The 21,251-nt window shown below is 41.6% G+C and overlaps 1 protein-coding gene across 2 annotated transcripts in view; it reads right to left on the bottom strand.

Moving 5' to 3' along the window:
- The window catches only part of mib2 (MIB E3 ubiquitin protein ligase 2), a 61,163-nt gene that overhangs the window by 27,374 nt on the left and 12,538 nt on the right, over nt 1-21,251 (bottom strand). For both annotated transcript variants that reach the window (XM_068733594.1, XM_068733593.1), the window contains exons 2-4: nt 15,468-15,863; nt 13,741-13,912; nt 1,190-1,296 (exon numbers count right to left, since the gene is read on the bottom strand). In XM_068733594.1, coding sequence (XP_068589695.1) covers nt 1,190-1,296; nt 13,741-13,912; nt 15,468-15,690 — 502 coding nt within the window. In that variant the 5' untranslated portion in view covers nt 15,691-15,863. The remainder of the gene's footprint in view (nt 1-1,189; nt 1,297-13,740; nt 13,913-15,467; nt 15,864-21,251) is intronic.

Here is a 21,251-nt window from a genome sequence, read left to right on the forward strand (position 1 = left end):
TGTTTTGTCACTGCCACGATCAGGAAGAAAACACAAGCTATCACCTGCTGCTGAGAGAAAATTGGTCAGGAGGGTGAAGAGTCAACCGAGAACCACCAAAAAGCAGATCTGCCAAGAATTAGAAGCTGCTGGAACACAGGTGTCAGTGTCCACAGTCAAGCGTGTTTTGCATCTCCATGGACTGAGAGGCTGCCGTGCAAGAAGGAAGCCCTTGCTCCAAAAGTGGCACCTTAAGGCTCGACTGAAGTTTGCTGCTGATCACATGGACAAAGATAAGACCTTCTGGAGGAAAGTTCTGTGGTCAGACGAAACAAAAATTGAGCTGTTTGGCCACAATGCCCAGCAATATGTTTGGAGGAGAAAAGGTGAGGCCTTTAACCCCAAGAACACCATGCCTACCGTCAAGCACGGTGGTGGTGGTAGTATTATGCTGTGGGGCTGTTTTGCTGCCAATGGAACTGGTGCTTTACAGAGAGTAAATGGGATAATGAAGAAGGAGGATTACCTTCAAATTCTTCAAGATAACCTAAAATCATCAGCCCGAAGGTTGGGTCTTGGGCGCAGTTGGGTGTTCCAACAGGACAATGACCCCAAACACACATCAAAAGTGGTAATGGAATGGCTAAATCAGGCTAGAATTAGGGTTTTAGAATGGCCTTCCCAAATTCCTGACTTAAATCCCATTGAGAACATGTGGACAATGCTGAAGAAACAAGTCCATGTCAGAAAGCCATCAAATTTAACTGAACTGCACCAATTCTGTCAAGAGGAGTGGTCAAAGATTCAACGAGAAGCTTGCCAGAAGCTTGTGGATGGCTACCAAAAGCGCCTAATTGAAGTGAAAATGGCCAAGGGACATGTAACCAAATATTAGCACTGCTGTATGTATATTTTTGACCCAGCAGATTTGATCACTTTTTCTGTTAACCCATAATAAAGTCATGAAAAAACCAAACTTCATGAATGTTTTTTGTGACAAAGAAGTATCTGTTCCAATCACTCTATCAGAGAAAAATCAGAGTTGTAGAAATAACGGGGAAACTCAAGAGAGCCATGACATTATGTTCTTTACAGGTGTATGTAAACTTTTGACCACAACTGTACATGCTCAAGAAGGTAGGGGGCCTGCTGAGTCGGCAGCACCAAGTTAGCAGTTAAGAACAGTCCCCTCACCCCATGCACCACTCACCGTCTTGGTTGCCCCAATCCCAGTCAGGTCCACGAACCACTTTAACCCCCTGGAAGATTCCTTTGAGGATGATCCGCGGGAGGTTCTGCCTCGGTGCCAAGCACACTCTGTGATAAGAGCATGGAGACACAGCTGAACAAACTGCTCTACGGACCGTCCAAGACAATGTTAAGACCTGATATGAACTCCTCAATACCAAACTTGGTCCAAGTATGCATATTAAAAAACCCAACAAAACATGGAACAGCTTTGAATCTGTGGCAAGCCTCGGCAGACACAAGCCCCAAAAGTCAGTATCAAAGTACTTCCGAGCAAATACATTTCTTCATTAAACACTGGTAATGATTAGGGATTCCAGTATTTACGGTTTAAATATTAGTCATGTGACTGATAGATCAATTAATCATTACAAGTGTATTAAATGCAAATATCATTGAGGACCAATGGACACGCTGCAGAATTTTTTTAAATGCTGTTGCAAAATTCTGATAAATGAAGAAAAAGTCCATTAACAGATGGACAGATTCAACAGGTTCGTCCTGTGTAGTTTACAGGCTTTCCTGAAGAACAGACGTATGATGAAACTGAACATGCAGAACACACTAGACAAAACCCATTGATGTATCAAAGAAAATGGATCATCTAAACCCAATGGAGTACTCATGTACACATGCGTACATTCATCATGTCCCACCATAATACATAATGTGAACAGTGCTACCTGTAGTGAACCGGTAGTTCTTCCACAAGTGGTCAAGAGATAAGCAGGATAAACCCCTGATAGGATTTCAGCAAAAATAAAAATCCAGGAAACCTACACAAAGCTGCTGACATCAGTGTCAAAACTTGACTATGTAACACACTGACCAACAGGCTAAACTACATTTAAAGATTCAGACACTCTGACATACCTTATGGTAAAGATTTGATCAGATCTTGGTGCAAACGAGCTGCCTATTCCCATACTTTCTCGACGAGATCAAACCCCAGCTTCCATTTAAACCGAACAGCTTTTAGGATAGACTCAAAGTCATAAAAAATCCAATGTGCTCAAAAGAAGAGGAGAGCTTTGCGAGAGCGGTCGTCCTCAGGGAGCTTCATTGAGGCTTTGCTGCGCCCACATTTCTCTAGCGCTGGGGTTTTGCTTAAAGTTAGCTTTGGCTGACTTCATCCCCCGTCACTGGCCGGATTTTCCAGGTTCCTGGGTGCGATAGCAGGAAACGGCAGTACATTTGGCTCCTAGAGCCAAGTAACGTTAAATCTTGATGCAGGTCTGGGCTTGGACAGGTCTGTGCTGAGGACGGTGTGTCTCTGTAAACAGAGCTTTGAGCCTAATCCATGGAAAGCAGAGCAATCAGAAAGCAGGCCAGCAGAGTATGCACATGTCATATACGGCGATACAAGAACCTATGCTGTAAATAAAGTATATAGGGTCTGTACAAACTCATTGTAAACACATACAAAGTGGGTTATAGTAACAGACTTCCTGAACCTGTAGTATTAAGGGTCGTAAGAGAGAATGTAGCAACCTGTGCCAACGTCTCCACGGCACAAAGCTGATTTAGTACAGACCGGAAGGACTGATTGAAAAGATATAATACTGTTTATGACGGGAGAGCTGATTAGTGAGAGAAAAGACCATTCCCAAAACTGGACCAAGAATTATTTCAGTCGTAAAGAGGATGGAAACTGACAGATGTCTCTGGAAACATGACCTCAGACTGTGACATGTTGTTTGCCAGTGTAGCTACTCTGAGAAAGACAACAGCTCTTTCAAGGGATCAAGATTTCTAATCCTGCTCAGGCCAAATGTCACCGCTCCTAGACAGGATCAGAGACCTACACCTACTGACACGACGGCTGGGTCAACAGTCAGACGGAAGCAAGCTTCACTGTTTGTTTGCAAAAATCACCAAAAGAAAGTCACAAGAAAATAAGAATTTGCATAGAAAGTGGTGGCTGTCAGAAAAATACAGGGAGGGTACGAGTTGGTGTAACAATACCAGTTGTGGGTGGCTCAGAGCTTTCTCCTTAAAGTAAGATGGCCCTGGCTTCAAATCTTAAATTTGCATTTACTGTACTTACTGTAATGTGTCTGTGGTAACTTTACTATTGCGGAAACACAAATCCAAACCCTTTTCTATTACATTGAAAAAGACAGCAGACAGCAGCAATTCTGGCTTGCAGACTGAGAAGGCACGAGAAAAACTCTGCAGGCCAGTAGTGGGGTTGAGGTTGGATGGTGCTCCTTAAAACGTAACGACTAGCTGCAGTGTAGCTTGATGTGCAAGGGGAGGATTAGGCATTGCGTTGACCGGATATGTTCCCTGGAACTGTGTGTGTGTGCATGTGCGTGTGTGTTGTTTGTGTGTTGAAGAGCCGATTAACCAGCTGCATACCAACCACCTCCTCATAAACACATGGTACACGCATATGCTGCCCTGAGCACCGTCGGCATGCACACACACGTGTCAAAGCAGCGTTAACGTATTCACCTTGAACAAAGGCAAGATTCAGAACACTGAGTGGCCATCTACGGTATAGCCTCGCAGTGTTTGGATCAAAAAATATTCATTGCAACAATAATAAATAATCTAGAATATTCTCATATCCTAAAGATTCACATTAACAAAAAAACAACCCTAATGAAGGTTGAGAGAACACACAAGAGTCATGTAATGCAACGCTGGTACACAGCTTCACGCTTCATAAGCAGCACCTCGATTTGCTCCACATCCAAACACCTGTTATCTATACATGTCTTTTAGGAAGTTGAAAATGTTAACATGCTAATCCACACAGATGAGAATCTCATGCTAATCCAGTTCAATCTGTTGTAATTACAATGGAACGCTCATGTACAGTACATTTGACTCAGGTCTCACACCATGTTTGTTATGGTGCTGCAGCTCCTGTGCCAGTGAGTTGCAGCAGTTTGTCGTGGTGACAACTTCCCATTGTCCCCTCAGGACACCGGTGAAGTTTCTCCCCATAGTATGTCAGTGAACTACAAATAGATCTACCCTTCTTAAATAGTCATTAAACCCTCACACGTTTGGTCCACATGTCCCTCTTAACTATGTTAAGCTCAAACAGTCTCCTTACATAAACCACTGCTGGCACAACAAGAAGCCCCACTCATTATGAAACTAAGCTAAATTTGTCTTTCCAGGCAACTATCAAGCACGTCCCATGACAGCCAGATTATAAATTAGTCTTTTGAAATGCTGTCAGTGAAATATGGGTCAGTGTGGTCCAGAAATAAAGAAGCAGTGTGCGTTTAGCAGCACGTAATGTGGAGTGTTCCTGTTTCACTCTTCCGACGAGAAGAGAAGTGACTTTTCATGGGATGTTCTCCCACATGAGTGCTCTCCTTTTCCACTGCTGGGTGACAATCACAACTCCATTTTCACTGAGATTATGCAAAGATGTATTTTATAAAAGAATGAGGAGAGAAGAAAAAGACTGAATGTCATAAATGGATAGTTTATATGATGAGCAGAGAATTATGCTGATCAAAAATCTGTCTTTTGTCTTTGTTGTCCTGCACAATCCGGACATTCACTAGTTTCCTCAATAAGGGGGCAACAAATGCAAAAAGTTTAAATTAAATAAAAATAAAATTACACTCAGGTCAGCAAAGCAGCAAGCAATGTTTCTTCTAATCTTAAACCTTTGAGTTTGAAAACTCGGACATAGCTAAACAAGACATGAAGAATCAATACAAATGTAATCTTTAATATTTTCAGTTCGGACAGTTTACGTTTTTTCGAAAAGTTGTCTCTCTAGATTACATTTCAATATCCAATTGAATACCACAATGTCAAACACAATTTGTTCACTAATACGTAATACTTCAAAATGTTTGCTGAAAGCTGAAATATTATTTAATGTCACCTCCAGGGGGTGTATGATTGCAAACAGAACACAGATTGGAGAATTTAGAGAAACTATTGGAGTACTGAGAGCAAAAGAAGTCTATCTAAAGGACACTACTGTCATGACATTGTACATTTAGAGCGGCCAATGACGCACACCAAACCAACATTCTAAGCTCTGTCCAAAAATATATAAATACACAATACTATACAGAAGCCAGGACCAGTGATGTTTGAAGTAATTTACATCACGGCTGGTTGACTGACCTCAGCTGAGTCACATTCTTTTCTGCCACTTATGGAGAATTCATGCCTCAGATTCAATAAGAATAATCTCCCCTAGAGCAATAACTGAGACAGGCCCGGCTGTTATCAGTGACGTCAATCCGTTCTGAAGACGGACAACTTGAACTAATTTTTAAAGCGTATATTCATCAATTTAAGAAATGTAGCAGAATGATTCTATAATATTCTTGCAAATCTTAATCTCGTTTTATACAGATTCTTTATGTATATGCAACATTCATAAAGCAGGGTTTAAATTACATACAATTGGCTTTTTACGTCACTGAAGAAATAACATCAAATGTGCTGTGTAACTGCAATTTCACCCACATTTGACTTCCTCTATTGTGGCCTCAACCAATGTTATTCCAATACCAATGTAACACTATAAAAAGATCATTACAATATAAGACTACCAAATAACAGCTAATTCTGACAGTAGGATTGAGTATTCAAAACACTTTTCTCTGTGGTGTTAACATACTCCTTAATATTACACAATTCAATGATATCACTGAATCAGACTTATTTCAAGTATTCTAAGTTTAGCTTTGTCTCACTCAAATGTTATGTATCACAGCTGCTTCGGATTACTGTACAACCTTTAAATGACTGAGATTAAAGATGTGGATGCTCAAAGAAGCACTATCTGACACATTTATTCCCAAAGGCGGGTTGCTATACTCATCTTTTCTAACCAACATCAATGATGATCAAACACATCAGATCCTCATCTGTCTGTGTATTGAAAACTTAATATAATAATTAAAGGAATCCTTGAACTAACTTGAAAAGAAAAATGGCTCGTCAGAATGTGAACGGGCGAGTATATGTGCAGTGTTCACAGATGGAAGGCAGTGACCTGTTTTGACCTGTTCGGAGGATTACATAAAGCATAAAGTTTGTTCCACCAATAAAAAACAACCCCATAATTAAAGCTGCAAGCAGCATTGATCGGGCCCTCGCAACTTCACGCACGTCGAGGGTACTGGCAGGACTCTGGTTGACGCGGCCATGCATTTCTGTGACCATCATACACTGCGTGCACGAGTTAAACTATATTTCCTGCGTCTAAGAGCAGTGTAGCAAGATCATGTTGCCAGGTCTTAAGCCTCAAATGTTTTGAGTGTACCTCCGATAGAATCATAAATGTAAGCCTGTTAAGATCATTAAGAAAATGAATATGTGTGAATGCGCTTCAGTGTTTGTAAAATAACAGACCGTCAGTTTACTGGGATGGGGTTCAACTCCCTGCAGTGTCCGGCTGATTGTATTTGGACTTACATGAAAGTTAACAGAACAGGAGTGTCATTTGCTTTGACTTGAACACTTCAATTTCACACCGTTTTCATTTTAAGCTCTTCTATAACTTTAGATTGTAGTGTGAAGCATTCATTGTAACATTTAACGTGATTTTCATGTAGAAGCTCTGGACAGATCATTTATACTAATGCCCTCTGACATGGTTTGAGAACCACTGTTATCTAACTTTTGCTCTCCAAGCATCTTAGTTTGCACATATTTAGATCAGAGAAGTCTTTTTCTCATGGTGTGCCCACGAACCCTTTAAATAAATTCAGTGTTTGGGCTGCTGTAATTAAAGAATCCTGCTTACGTCCGTGGTTGCCAGTAGGTGGCGCTAGAGCTATGAGTTAATATTGGCATGCAGAAGTTCTAAAATCATGACAGCAATCAAGCATGTCAAGTTTGGGACAGTTTTGACAAAGTACAGTTGAGTTACAACAGCTTGATGGATGATGGCGAACCATGTAAAATGGCTGTCAACACCACATCTACATCGTTCGATGAAACCTCAAGCTTTTAGTAACTTTTAAATCGCTAAGGTGTTTCGATTGTTCTGACCAAATTCTAAGTTGATCGGATTAATTCCCTAGGAGGAGTTCGTAGTACAGCACATGGAAATGGGAAAAATACACGAGAAATTCATACAAAATTCAAAATGGCTGACTTCCGGTTGGTTTTAGAGCATGGACCCCTAAGACTTTTTGTTAAGTCTACATGTGATACATCTGCTTACTAAATTTTATACAGCTAGGTGAAATGTACTGCGAGGGCTGCATTGTCAAAAAATTGTAGGGGGCGCTATCGAGCCGACTTGCCACTCTGAAGCATTAAAATCACATCAGATAACTACATTCAGGATTTTAAATGTTTTTGACATGTTTGGTTACGTTTTGAGCAGTTTCTAGCCCCTCAAAAACACTTTCGTTTTTCGTGGCAAAGAATGCGTCGCCACGGCAACGGCCTTTCACAAAACAACAACCTTTGAGTAACTTTTCATCACAAAGGTCTTTAGATTGTACTGACCAAATTTGAAGTTGATTTGATTAATTCCCTGGGAGGAGTTCGTTAAAGTAGAGCGCCTGGAAATTGAAAAAACGACACTAGAAATTCATACTAAATTCAAAATGGCTGACTTCCGGTTGGGTTTAGAGCATGGCCCCAAGAGACTTTTATTTAAGTCCACATGTGATACATGTGCCTACCAAATTTTGTTAATCTATGTGAAACGTACTGCGAGGGCTGCTTTGTCGAAATTTTGTAGGGGGCGCTATTGAGCCGATTTACCACTCTGAACAAATAAAATCATATTATAGAACTACATTTTGGGCTGGTAATCTGTGTGTCAAATTTGCTTATGTTTGGAGCATTTTTAGCCTCTAAAAATGACCATCGTTTTTCACGGCGAAGACTGCGTTACCACGGCAACGGCGTTCGACGAAACATCAAAAGCTTAGAGAACTGGCATTATGAACTTCTTACATTTGTGTGGAACTAATTTGATGTTGATCTGATTTTCCAACTAAAAGAAACAAGCCAAAGTATAAAGACTTTAACTTACTGTTGCCAGTAGGTGGCGCTATGACTATGATTCAAAATTGGCCTGCAGATGTCTTCAGGCCTGGAGTCTAATCAAACATGTGAAATCTGGTAAAGATCTAATGATGCGGAGTCGAGTTACATCAGTTTATTCGTTCATGGCGAAGGATTGAAGTTCACCGAGCTGCCACGTCGCTGCCCTTCGACAACTTCTTACAATCTTCACAATGAAGCATTATCAACATCTTAAGGCTTTTCTGACACAACTTTAGAGGGATCGGAATAATCTGTGAGGAGCAGGATGTCAAAGTACAAAATGTACAACTTCCAGTTGCCACTAGGTGGCGCTATTACTATGATTCTAAATTGTCATATACATGTGTTCAGGGTCAGGATGTTATGACATCTGAGAAATTTGGAGCAGATTAGGCAATGTACAGCCGAGTTACAACAACTTCCTGTTTCATGGCGAATGGTGTTTTTTTGCCGCCACGCCACGGACACATAGTTTGATAACTTTTTGATCTTTGAGTATCATTTCACTGCCAAGGTCTCAAGAGCATACTGACCAAATCTGAAGGCAATCGAGTTTAATCTCTAGGAGGAGTTCGTTAAAGTATGATGCCTTGAAACGATCCAAAAACGTCATAAAATTCAAAATGGCCGACTTCCTGTTTGGTTTAGGATATACCTCCTTTTGACTTTTTTGTACGTCCCATCACGTTCCACATACCTACCAAATTTCATACAGCTAGGTGAAACCCAAAGTTGGGGCTACTCTGTAGGGGGCGCTATCGAGCCAATATGTCATGCCGCAGCTGGACACCCCAATAATACTGGAATTTTCACCACGACTGAGTTTTGTGCCAAATTTAAAGAAATTCCCAGTATCCCAAGCACCTCCTTTTTGCGATGAAACTGGTACGATAATAATAATAATTAAAGCTGCAAGCAGCATTGATCGGGCCCTCGCAACGTCACACACGTCGAGGGTACTGGCAGGACTCTGGTTGATGCGGCAATGCATTTCTGTGACCATCATACACTGCATGCACAAGTTAGATGATATTTCCTGCGTCGACCAGCAGCATAGCAAGACCATGTTGCCAGGTCTTAAACCTCAAATGTTTTGAGTGTACCTCCGATACAATCATAAATGTAAGCCTGTTAAGATCATTAAGAAAATGAACGTGTGAATGTGCTTCAGTATTTGTAACATAACAGACTGTCAGGTTACTGGGATGGAGTTTAACTCCCTGCAGTGTCCTACTGATTGTATTTGGACTTACATGAAAGTTAACAGAACAGCAGTGTCATTTGTTTTTACTTGAACACTTTAATTTGACACTGTTTTCATTTTAAGCTCTTCTGTAACTTTAGATTGTAGTGTGAAGCATTCATTGTAACATTTAACCTGATTCTCATGTAGAAGCTCTAGACAGATCATTTATACTAATGTCCACTGACATGGTTTGAAAAACACTGTTGATTAACTTTTGTTCTCCAAGCATCTTAGTTTGCACATATTTAGATCAGAGAAGTCGTTTTCTCATGGTGTGCCCACAAACCCTGTTTGGGCCACTGTTATTATAGAATTCTGTTTACGTCCGTGGTTGCCAGTAGGTGGCGCTATGACTATGAGTTAATATTGGCATGCAGAAGTCCTAAAATCACGACAGCAATCAAGCATGTCAAGTTTGGGGCAGTTTTGACAAAGTAAGGTTGAGTTACAAAAGCTTGATGGATGATGGCGAATCATGTAAAATTGCCGCGACACCAAGTCCATGTTATCCGATGAAACATCAAGCTTTTAGTAACTTTTAATCGTTAAGGTCTTTAGGTTGTTCTGACCAAATTCTAAGCTGATCGGATTATTTCCCTAGGAGGAGTTCGTAGTGCAGCACCTGGAAAAGGAAATAAAACCACAAGAAATTCATACAAAATTCAAATTGGCTGACTTCCGGTTGGGTTTAGAGCATGGACCCCGAGACTTTTTTTTAAGTCTACATGTGATACACCTGCTTACTTAATTTCATACATCTAGGTGAAACGTACTGCGAGGGCTGCATCGTCGAAATATTGTAGGGGGCGCTATCGAGCCGAGTTGCCACTCTGAAGCATTAAAATCACATCAGATAACTACATTCAGGATTTTAAATGTGTGTGACAAGTTTGATTTTGTTTTGAGTATTTTTAGCCCCTCAAAAACACCTTTGTTTTTCATGGCGAGGAATGCATCGCCACGGCAACGGCATTTCACGAAACAACAAGCTTTGAGTAACTTTTAATCACAAAGGTCTTTAGATTGTTCTGACCAAATTCTAAGTTGATCTGATTAGTTCCCTGGGAGGAGTTCGTTAAAGTAGAGCGCCTGGAAATTGAAAAAACGACACTAGAAATTCAGACTAAATTCAAAATGGCTGACTTCCGGTTGGGTTTAGGGCATGGCCCCAAGAGACTTTTATTTAAGTCCACATGTGATACATGTGCCTACCAAATTTTGTTAATCTATGTGAAACGTACTGCGAGGGCTGCTTCGTCGAAATTTTGTAGGGGGCGCTATTGAGCCGATTTAACACTCTGATTGAATAAAATCATATTATAGAACTACATTTTGGCCTTGTGATCTGTGTGTCAAGTTTGCTCGTGTTACGAGCTTTTTTAACCTCTCCAAATGACCATCGTTTTTCACGGCGAAGACTGCGTTACCACGGCAACGGCGTTCGACGAAACATCAAAAGCTTAGAGAACTGGCATTATGAACTTCTTACATTTGTGTGGAACAAATTTGATGTTGATCTGATTTTCAGACTAAGAGAAACAAGCCAAAGTATAAAGACTTTAACTTACTGTTGCCAGTAGGTGGCGCTATGACTATGATTCAAAATTGGCTTGCAGATGTCTTCAGGCCTGGAGTTTAATCAAACATGTGAAATCTGGTAAAGATCTGATGATGCAGAGTCGAGTTACATCAGTTTATTCGTTCATGGCGAAGGATCGAAATTCGCAGAGCCGCCACGTCGCCACGCTTCGACAACTTCCTACAATTTTCACAATGAAGCATTATCAAGGTCTTAAGGCTTTTGTGACAAAATTTGAGAGGGATCCGATTAATCTGTGAGCAGTAGGGTGTCAAAGTACACAACCTATGACTTCCTGTTGCCACTAGGTGGCGCTATTACTATGATTCTAAATTGTCATATACATGTGTTCAGGGTCAGGATGTTATGACATATGAGAAATTTGGAGCAGATTAGGCAATGTACAGCCGAGTTACAACAACTTCCTGTTTCATGGCGAATGGTGTTTTTTTGCCGCCACGCCACGGACACATAGTTTGATAACTTTTTGATTTTTGAGTATCATTTCACTGCCAAGGTCTCAAGAGCATCCTGACCAAATCTGAAGGCAATCGGGTTTAATCTCTAGGAGGAGTTCGTTAAAGTACGACGCCTTGAAACGGTCCAAAAACGTCATAAAATTCAAAATGGCCAACTTCCTGTTTGGTTTAGGATATACCTCCTTTTGACTTTTTTGTACGTCCCATCACGTTCCACATACCTACCAAATTTCATACAGCTAGGTGAAACCCAAAGTTGGGGCTACTCTGTAGGGGGCGCTATCAAGCCAAAATGTCATGCCGCAGCTGGACACCCCAATAATACTGGAATTTTCACCACGATTGAATTTTGTGCCAAATTTCAAAAGATTCCCAGTATCCCAAGCATCTCCTTTTTGCGATGTAACTGGTACGATAATAATAATAATAATAATAATAAAAAACATTAGAATAACAATAGGTCCTCCGCTCCGACTACGTCGGTGCTCGGGCCCTAATAATAATAATAATAATAAAAAACATTAGAATAACAATAGGTCCTTCGCTCCGACTACGTCGGTGCTCGGGCCCTAATAATAATAAAAAACATTAGAATAACAATAGGTCCTCCGCTCCGACTACGTCGGTGCTCGGGCCCTAATTAGAATAACAATAGGTCCTCCGCTCCGACTACGTCGGTGCTCGGGCCCTAATAATAATAATAATAAAAAACGTTAGAATAACAATAGGTCCTCCGCTCCGACTACGTCGGTGCTCGGGCCCTAATAAAAAACATTAGAATAACAATAGGTCCTCCGCTCCGACTACGTCGGTGCTCGGGCCCTAATAATAATAATAAAAAACATTAGAATAACAATAGGTCCTCCGCTCCGACTACGTCGGTGCTCGGGCCCTAATAATAATAATAAAAAACATTAGAATAACAATAGGTCCTCCGCTCCGACTACGTCGGTGCTCGGGCCCTAATGAAGGACACTGCTGAGCCAAACATTTGGGCCTCAATGACAAATCAATACTTCTGAAGAGAAACTGTGGTGGGAGACGAAATGAGATTCCTGCTACTGTCAGAACGCTAAATAATTACTGCAGGCCGGGTTTCACTTAAAACCAAAATCTGTAATTGGTGTGCAGCTCAATTTCCACCCCAACCATCAGAGTCCAAATGGTTGGTTTGTGGACCCAACCTTAATCCAACATGACTTGAATTAAGACATTTCTCATATCTAGTCAGGATGTGATCACAGAAAATAACAGCAGGAAGTGAAAAAGCAGAGAGATACTGGATTCAAGGCATGACCAGGTCAAGATTTGGGTGAAGGATTTGGGCGAGGGGTGTAACAATTAATTTGCTGCACTGCTGTTTTAATTAAACCATTTCACTGACACGTTGAAATTGTGAATGTCTGTAACAGTGATGTTTTTAATACAATGTCAAAGCCAGAAATTCTCAAATGCTACATAGGGGCTTTAATGCAATTACACTTTTGTACCTAATAGCTAACTAGAAGATCTAATCAAATAAGCTAAAGAGTAACAAGTCTTGATTACCCCCCCGTTTGAACCTTTCATTGGACAGCAGGCACAGGAAAATACATGGAGCTGTGTTGGACCTGGACCAGGCTAAACTATAGAAGAAATCTGGGTTGTACATATTACCTCGTTAAAACGAGAACAAGCCTGACATTCAGACAGCGCCGGAAGCCGTTTGGAGCTTTACTGTGAACTGATGCAGAAGAGTGAATTCTGAAGGGAGAACTCCGGTAATCTGGATACGTAGGCGACTCAGAAGCCACTCGCTAAACATTCATCCCAAACAAGGCCACGTGTGGTTTGCCGAAGCTGACTTAAGGCTAGATGTTAATAAAAAAATTAAAAAACTGTCTTTTTGAAATAAACCCTGATATTATCTGGACAGTCACTGATAAAAGATCCTGAACACAACCAAGCAATATATCAGTTTTCCATTATAAAATTAGCAAAACAAGCAGACATGTAGAAAAGTGGAAAACCTGACGACATTGCTGAAGTCCTGCCTTGACCTGCTGTCCTGTGTCGACAGAGGGCAGGCTAACGATAATTAATTGGAGGAAACAACACTAATAAGATCTTAAATCCTGTGAGAAACTGAGACATTGTGACGGAAGACAACATGATAAGAATTTAAACGAGGATCAACTGTGCTGGGGAAGTGGCGGTGCAGTACTCACGGCTGGGAGTGCGCCGTCTCGTAGCGCTCGAAAGCGTGGCCGAGGTCGTGTTTGTTGTTCATGTAACACTGAGTGCACAGGTCATAGTCGAAGCACACCTTGCACTTCCATCGCATTCCCATGATGCCGTGCTTCTTGCAGCTGTCACAGATGATGTTGGAGTGACGCACACCTGGAAAGGGAAGGGGAGGTGGGTGAAGAAAGGTGAGTGTGGTTATGACTTGTTACTTATCACAGCGGCTCATATCATGTGATGTGGAAGAACTGAGGCACAAGCACCATGACACAAATATCCCCACCCCCCTTTGCTCATCATCTCTTCTCCTCCTCCTCTTCTTTCGCTCCATTAAAGGGCGAGCTTCTGAGGCAGAAAAATTATGCTTATTATGGCTGATAATGAGAGATAGTCTGAGAGACCATGAATTGTGCTTAAAATGAACCCCTGGAATTTAATCATAGGGCTGTAAAACTCTACAGAAACCCAGCATGATGACGATGTCTGATGAGGTTAAAGGCAGGGTTCTCAATGTTGTTTTGGTATTGTTTTATTTTGTTTTCCACAATCAATAGCATGCAGGCACTGCAACTTCATTAGCAGAAGGGCTGAACTTATCTATTTATTTATATATATATATATATATATATATATATATATATATATATATATATATATATATATATATATATATAATAATGATAATTTTATAGTAAGCCTTGTGAAACCACAAACACCTGATTTGGGTTTTAAAAGACAGGTGTCAAATTTCACTTATTTTGGGGCGAGGACCAAAATATACACGCACAGAAGGACGAGTGTACAAAGAATGGATTGCAGCCGCTGATAGCACCGCAAATTACACATCACTTGCAACCTTTCTGCACCGTATCAGGTCTGACACACAAAATTAAATTACAGCTTAAACATGGCCCTAACGTTTTGCCCCTTTCTTTTGTGTCCGATTGCAACTATCCATTGGGCAAAGTATGAATGTGCTTGAGGCCAATGCGTCGGTTGTGAGGGGTGAGAGTCAGCCTGAGGCAGTGGTCTTGTCAGAAGGGGCTCGTCAGAGCGCCACTTCCATCCAAACCTCCCGAAGGCAATCAAGAAAAAAAAATGTATGCCCAGGATTTGGTAAAGGAGAAAGAGGGAAGGAATATTTTTTTCTTGTTTTTTTTTCTCATGTATTTTTCAGAAATTACACTTATGGGAGCTTTATTAGATTAATTTTAATGTTATTGCATCCCAAAATAAATGAGTTTGAGTGGAGACCCCTTATAAATGAGCATCAGTAACCACCAACTCTCTGAAGACGCTGCACTAATAATTTCACTGTAACTTTGTGCTGCTAATAGCGCTAGTCCTTGTAAATTGGACTGTTTGAGACTCATTTGCATGGAAAGTGGGAAGTTTTGCACCAAATGTCTGAATATTAACTCAGTTAAATATGTGCAAATAGCACAGGAGTGCTGAGATGCTATTTGCTTGGCAGCGCAGTTAGGGGTCCATTTCCCGTTTGTGGGTGCTTTGATATGGTTTCCTTTTGTCTTATTTGCGCATGTTTAGCGGCATCAAATGCTTGGTCACATTCAAAGATAAAGTAATAATAGAAGATCTTTGTTTGATGTAAATAATAAAAATAATTTTGGAATACTAAAAGTACATTTCAAGCTAGAATCAGCTCTAGTTGGCTCTGGTGTTTTAGTATAAGTATGTCTCGAGTGCTTACCGATTTGAGCGTTATCATAAAGCAGCAGGTCAAAGGAACCCTGGTAGCCAGTGCGGTAGTTGGTTCGTGTGCCGCTGTCCCACTGCACCACCACGGTCTTGTCTGGCGTCGTAGTGCTGCCCTGCCGCCCGATCTCCACCACGGTGCCCACATGGCCCTCACCGTCATCCTGGTTCCCCCATTTCCAGTCCAGGCCACGCACCGCGCGCATGCCCACCTCCATGCTGCCTCTGCCGGGGCCCGGCCTAGGGGCCGGGCGCGGCGGCCTAGGCCTGGCGGCGCTCTCGCCCCCGCTGCTGCTGCGCCTCCGGGGCTTCTGAGCGTGGCTGGCTCGTGCAGACGATATCGCGGGCAGGGACGGCACCAGGGGTGTTTCAGGGAACAGGTCGGGGGTGACTGGAGGAGAGAGAAGACAACGGCTCAATGAAACCTAGAAGCAGCAGCAAAGTCACAGTGGAATACTGCAGGTACAAAAGACGTAGATACTACACTAAATACTGGCATCTTCTTTTACCTAGTCAATACTTAACATAACAGCTGATCCTTGCCAACAGGTCTAGAATCCACGTCAAAGCTTTACTCAGGCCACAGAACATTTTGGGTTCGTTTCCACTGTCTTTAAACAAGGAAATCACACAACCTGTGTGTTGCCTCACTACAAGTCTGTCAATGGCAGCTGAGGGACTCCTAAAGCAACACACCATATGTCTCATTAATTTCAGAGCGATGCTTTTTCTCTTTGCTGGTGGATCATTCACTGAAGGCCTTGCTGTGTGTCATGGTACATTTCTGGAGAGAGCAGCTGGACACGACTGCTACGCCCTGCTGCGCTAATCAGACCCTGACCTGACCCACACAAACACACACATCCTTAGCAAGCAAACCATAACACTCAACTACTTAAACCTAACACCATGATCATGAGGAGTAAGTTGTAAATATGTACCGTGTCCACTAAATGTTACTGGAGTTCTGGACAAAAAGTTTTAACTATTCATTGAGAAGCAAACACCTAAAGCGGAAGCCATTAACACAGCAAAACGATATGAAAAGATAAAAAAGTCCTCCTGTACAGGGATGGAACGATATAGGATTACATCACGGATCATAATACGCACTCACAATAAGTTGTTCGTGGTGAATTTCAATTTTCGAAGTGCAAAATAGAGCCTGATTTAAAAATATACAGGAATAAGCATGTAAGAAAAAGCAGACTCACACAATGATGCTTTCCTTTTTCCTCCATTTTAAGTATATTTAGATGATTATTGGGATAATATTGTGAATCATCTATTTTGGCGAGAATAATCGTGACTTGAATTTTTCATATCGTCCAATGTCAACTCATGTGGTGACGCCAACTCGGACTGCGAGGAACCTGGGTGTGACCCTGGATGACCAACTGTCATTCTCGGCAAACATTTCATCCGTTACACGCTCCTGCAGATTCCTGCCCTACAACATCAGGAGGATTCGTCCCTTCCTGACTGACGAGACGGCGCAGGTTCTCATCCAGGCTCTTGTCATCTCCCGCCTGGACTACTGCAACTCTCTACTCGCCGGAGCCCCGGCGTTGGCCATCAGACCTCTGGAGCTTGTCCAGAAAGCTGCAGCTCGCCTGGTGTTCAATCGCCCCAAGTTCTCCCACACAACTTCCTTTCTCCGTTCTCTACACTGGCTACCTGTAAGAGCTTGCATCCAGTTTAAGACTCTGGTGCTAGCCTACAGGGCAGTGAAAGGAACAGCTCCTTCCTATCTCCAGGCCATGGTCAAGCCTTACACCCCCGCCCGACCACTTTGCTCTGACTTTCGCTCAGAGGTCCTGGCGGCCGATCGACCCGGTCACGGCTGTTTTCTGTCCTGGCCCCACAGTGGTGGAATGAACTTCCCACTGACGTCAGGACAGCGGAGTCGCTGCCCATCTTTCGGCACAGGCTGAAAACCCACCTCTTCAGGAAGTGCTACCCTGAGCCTTCCACTTAGCGCTTATTGTTTTCATACTAGCTTGTTGCACTTATTGTATTCGTACTACTTATAGCACTAACTGTTTTTCTTGTTTCTGCACTGTACTTTGGCTCTGAGTTATGCTCTGCTTCATGCTCTTAGATGCTTGTTTGGAAAAGGAAATGTACTTATGACTTCTGGTGACTAGTAGTTCTTTTGATTACCAATGTTGAATGCACTTATTGTAAGTCGCTTTGGATAAAAGCGTATGCTAAATGACTGTAATGTAATGTAATGTAATGTAGCATTGTACACATCCCACACATTTGTTAGGGCATGGCTGAACTGAAATCCCAGAGTATTCTAAAGAAGACATAAAAATAGTCAAAATCTTGTCAGACAGACGTACAAGAACGCCTTCACATTCACACCCGTGACTGATGACTTCAGTGTTTTCATGAATGCCGCTGGGTGCTAGAAACTAACACAGGAAGGAAGCCAAATTCATGTGGCAGCTTGAGTCAGCGATACAGAAAGGAACTTTTGCTGAGGAGCACGACCATCAGCGACATCCAATCACGTCCACTAATCACATGTGGTTGAAAATATTCTTTTTATACACCGACTCAGTGTTCCATCTTCCACATTAGAAGCATTAACAAGACAAATATATAAAGCATTCCTTGTTGATACTGCAGTGCTATTTCTGTGTCCACAATGAAATGTTTGTGAGATTGCAGAAAAAGGAAAACTGCAGGCTTGTAAAACTGAAGGACAGTGCATATAATTTGTCCACATGTACTACACAACAGCTACAGCTATCCCATTGGGATTATCTGCCTGTGTTTATGCTTCTTTCCTAAAAGAGATTTTTAAAGAGAAGATGAAAGTCTGCTGAGGAGATCTGACATATGCACAGTCCCTCAAGGAAGTGAAGCACGTATCCTAATTGTTGTCACTTTTCACTGTAAAAGACAGTTCACATCCACAAACATCCACAACGATGTCCACTTTCTAGAAAGATTAAGAAGCTGCTAATGGGCATTACCATTAGTGTGAAAATATCGATACGCTTGAGCTTCGCAACATTATTAGGGCCCGAGCACCGACGTAGTCGGAGCGGAGGACCTATTGTTATTCTAACGTTTTTTATTAGGACCCGAGCACCGACGTAGTCGGAGCGGAGGACCTATTGTTATTCTAATGTTTTTTATTATTATTATTATCGTACCAGTTTCATCGCAAAAAGGAGGTGCTTGAGATACTGGGAATCTTTTGAAATTTGGCACAAAATTCAATCGTGGTGAAAATTCCAGTATTATTCGGGTGTCCAGCTGCGGCATGACATTTTGGCTCGATAGTGCCCCCTACAGAGTAGCCCCAACTTTGGGTTTCACCTAGCTGTATGAAATTTGGTAGGTATGTGAAACGTGATGGGACGTACAGAAAAGTCAAAAGGAGGTATATCCTAAACCAAACAGGAAGTCGGCCATTTTGAATTTTATGACGTTTTTGGATCGTTTCAAGGCACCGTACTTTAACGAACTCCTCCTAGAGATTAAACCCGATTGCCTTCAGATTTGGTCAGTATGCTCTTGAGACCTTGGCAGTGAAACGATACTCAAAGATCAAAAAGTTATGGAACTATGTGTCCGTGGCGTGGCGGCAAAAAAACACCATTCGCCATGAAACAGGAAGTTGTTGTAACTCGGCTGTACATTGCCTAATCTGCTCCAAATCTCTCAGATGTCATAACATCCTGACCTTGAACACATGTATATGACAATTTAGAATCATAGTAATAGCGCCACCTAGTGGCAACTGGAAGTTGTACGTTTTGTACTTTGACATCCTGCTCCTCACAGATTATTCCGATCCCTCTAAAGTTTTGTCAGAAAAGCCTTAAGATGTTGATAATGCTTTATTGTGAAGATTGTAAGAAGCTGTCGAAGGGCGGCGACGTGGCGGCTCGGCGAACTTCAATCCTTCGCCATAAACGAATAAACTGATGTAACTCGACTCCGCATCATCAGATCTTTACCAGATTTCACATGTTTGATTAAACTCCAGGCCTGAAGACATCTGCAAGCCAATTTTGAATCATAGTCATAGCGCCACCTACTGGCAACAGTAAGTTAAAGTCTTTATACTTTGGCTTGTTTCTCTTAGTTGGAAAATCAGATCAACATCAAATTTGTTCCACACAAATGTAAGAAGTTCATAATGCCAGTTCTCCAAGCTTTTGATGTTTCGTCGAACGCCGTTGCCGTGGTAACGCAGTCTTCGCCGTGAAAAACGATGGTCATTTGGAGAGGTTAAAAAAGCTCGAAACACAAGCAAACTTGACACACAGATCACAAGGCCAAAATGTAGTTCTATAATATGATGTTATTCAATCAGAGTGTTAAATCGGCTCAATAGCGCCCCCGACAAAATTTCGACGAAGCAGCCCTCGCAATACGTTTCACATAGATTAACAAAATTTGGTAGGCACATGTATCACATGTGGACTTAAATAAAAGTCTCTTGGGGCCATGCCCTAAACCCAACCGGAAGTCAGCCATTTTGAATTTAGTCTGAATTTCTAGTGTCGTTTTTTCAATTTCCAGGCGCTCTACTTTAACGAACTCCTCCCAGGGAACTAATCAGATCAACTTAGAATTTGGTCTGAACAATCTAAAGACCTTTGTGATTAAAAGTTACTCAAAGCTTGTTGTTTCGTGAAATGCCGTTGCCGTGGCGATGCATTCCTCGCCATGAAAAACAAAGGTGTTTTTGAGGGGCTAAAAATACTCAAAACAAAATCAAACTTGTCACACACATTTAAAATCCTGAATGTAGTTATCTGATGTGATTGTAATGCTTCAGAGTGGCAACTCGGCTCGATAGCGCCCCCTACAATATTTCGACAATGCAGCCCTCGCAGTACGTTTCACCTAGATTTATGAAATTAAGTAAGCAGGTGTATCACATGTAAACTTAAAAAAAGTCTTAGGGGTCCATGCTCTAAACCCAATCGGAAGTCAGCCAATTTGAATTTTGTATGAATTTCTTGTGGTTTTATTTCCTTTTCCAGGTGCTGCACTACGAACTCCTCCTAGGGAAATAATCCGATCAGCTTAGAATTTGGTCAGAACAACCTAAAGACCTTAACGATTAAAAGTTACTAAAAGCTTGATGTTTCATCGGATAACATGGACTTGGTGTCGCGGCAATTTTACATGATTCGCCATCATCCATCAAGCTTTTGTAACTCAACCTTACTTTGTCAAAACTGCCCCAAACTTGACATGCTTGATTGCTGTCGTGATTTTAGGTCTTCTGCATGCCAATATTAACTCATAGTCATAGCGCCACCTACTGGCAACCACGGACGTAAACAGAATTCTATAATAACAGCGGCCCAAACAGGGTTTGTGGGCACACCATGAGAAAAAGACTTCTCTGATCTAAATATGTGCAAACTAAGATGCTTGGAGAACAAAAGTTAATCAACAGTGTTTTTCAAACCATGTCAGTGGGCATTAGTATAAATGATCTGTCTAGAGCTTGTACATGAGAATCAGGTTAAATGTTACAATGAATGCTTCACACTACAATCTAAAGTTACAGAAGAGCTTAAAATGAAAACAGTGTCAAATTAAAGTGTTCAAGTAAAAACAAATGACACTGCTGTTCTGTTAACTTTCATGTAAGTCCAAATACAATCAGTAGAACACTGCAGGGAGTTAAACTCCATCCCAGTAACCTGACAGTCTGTTATGTTACAAATACTGAAGCACATTCACACGTTCATTTTCTTAATGATCTTAACAGGCTTACATTTATGATTGTATCGGA

This window comes from Cebidichthys violaceus, unplaced genomic scaffold (assembly GCF_023349555.1).
Source record: "Cebidichthys violaceus isolate CVI_PGR_0920_01 unplaced genomic scaffold, fCebVio1.0.p SCAF_6, whole genome shotgun sequence".
NCBI classification, from domain to species: Eukaryota; Metazoa; Chordata; class Actinopteri; order Perciformes; family Stichaeidae; genus Cebidichthys; species Cebidichthys violaceus.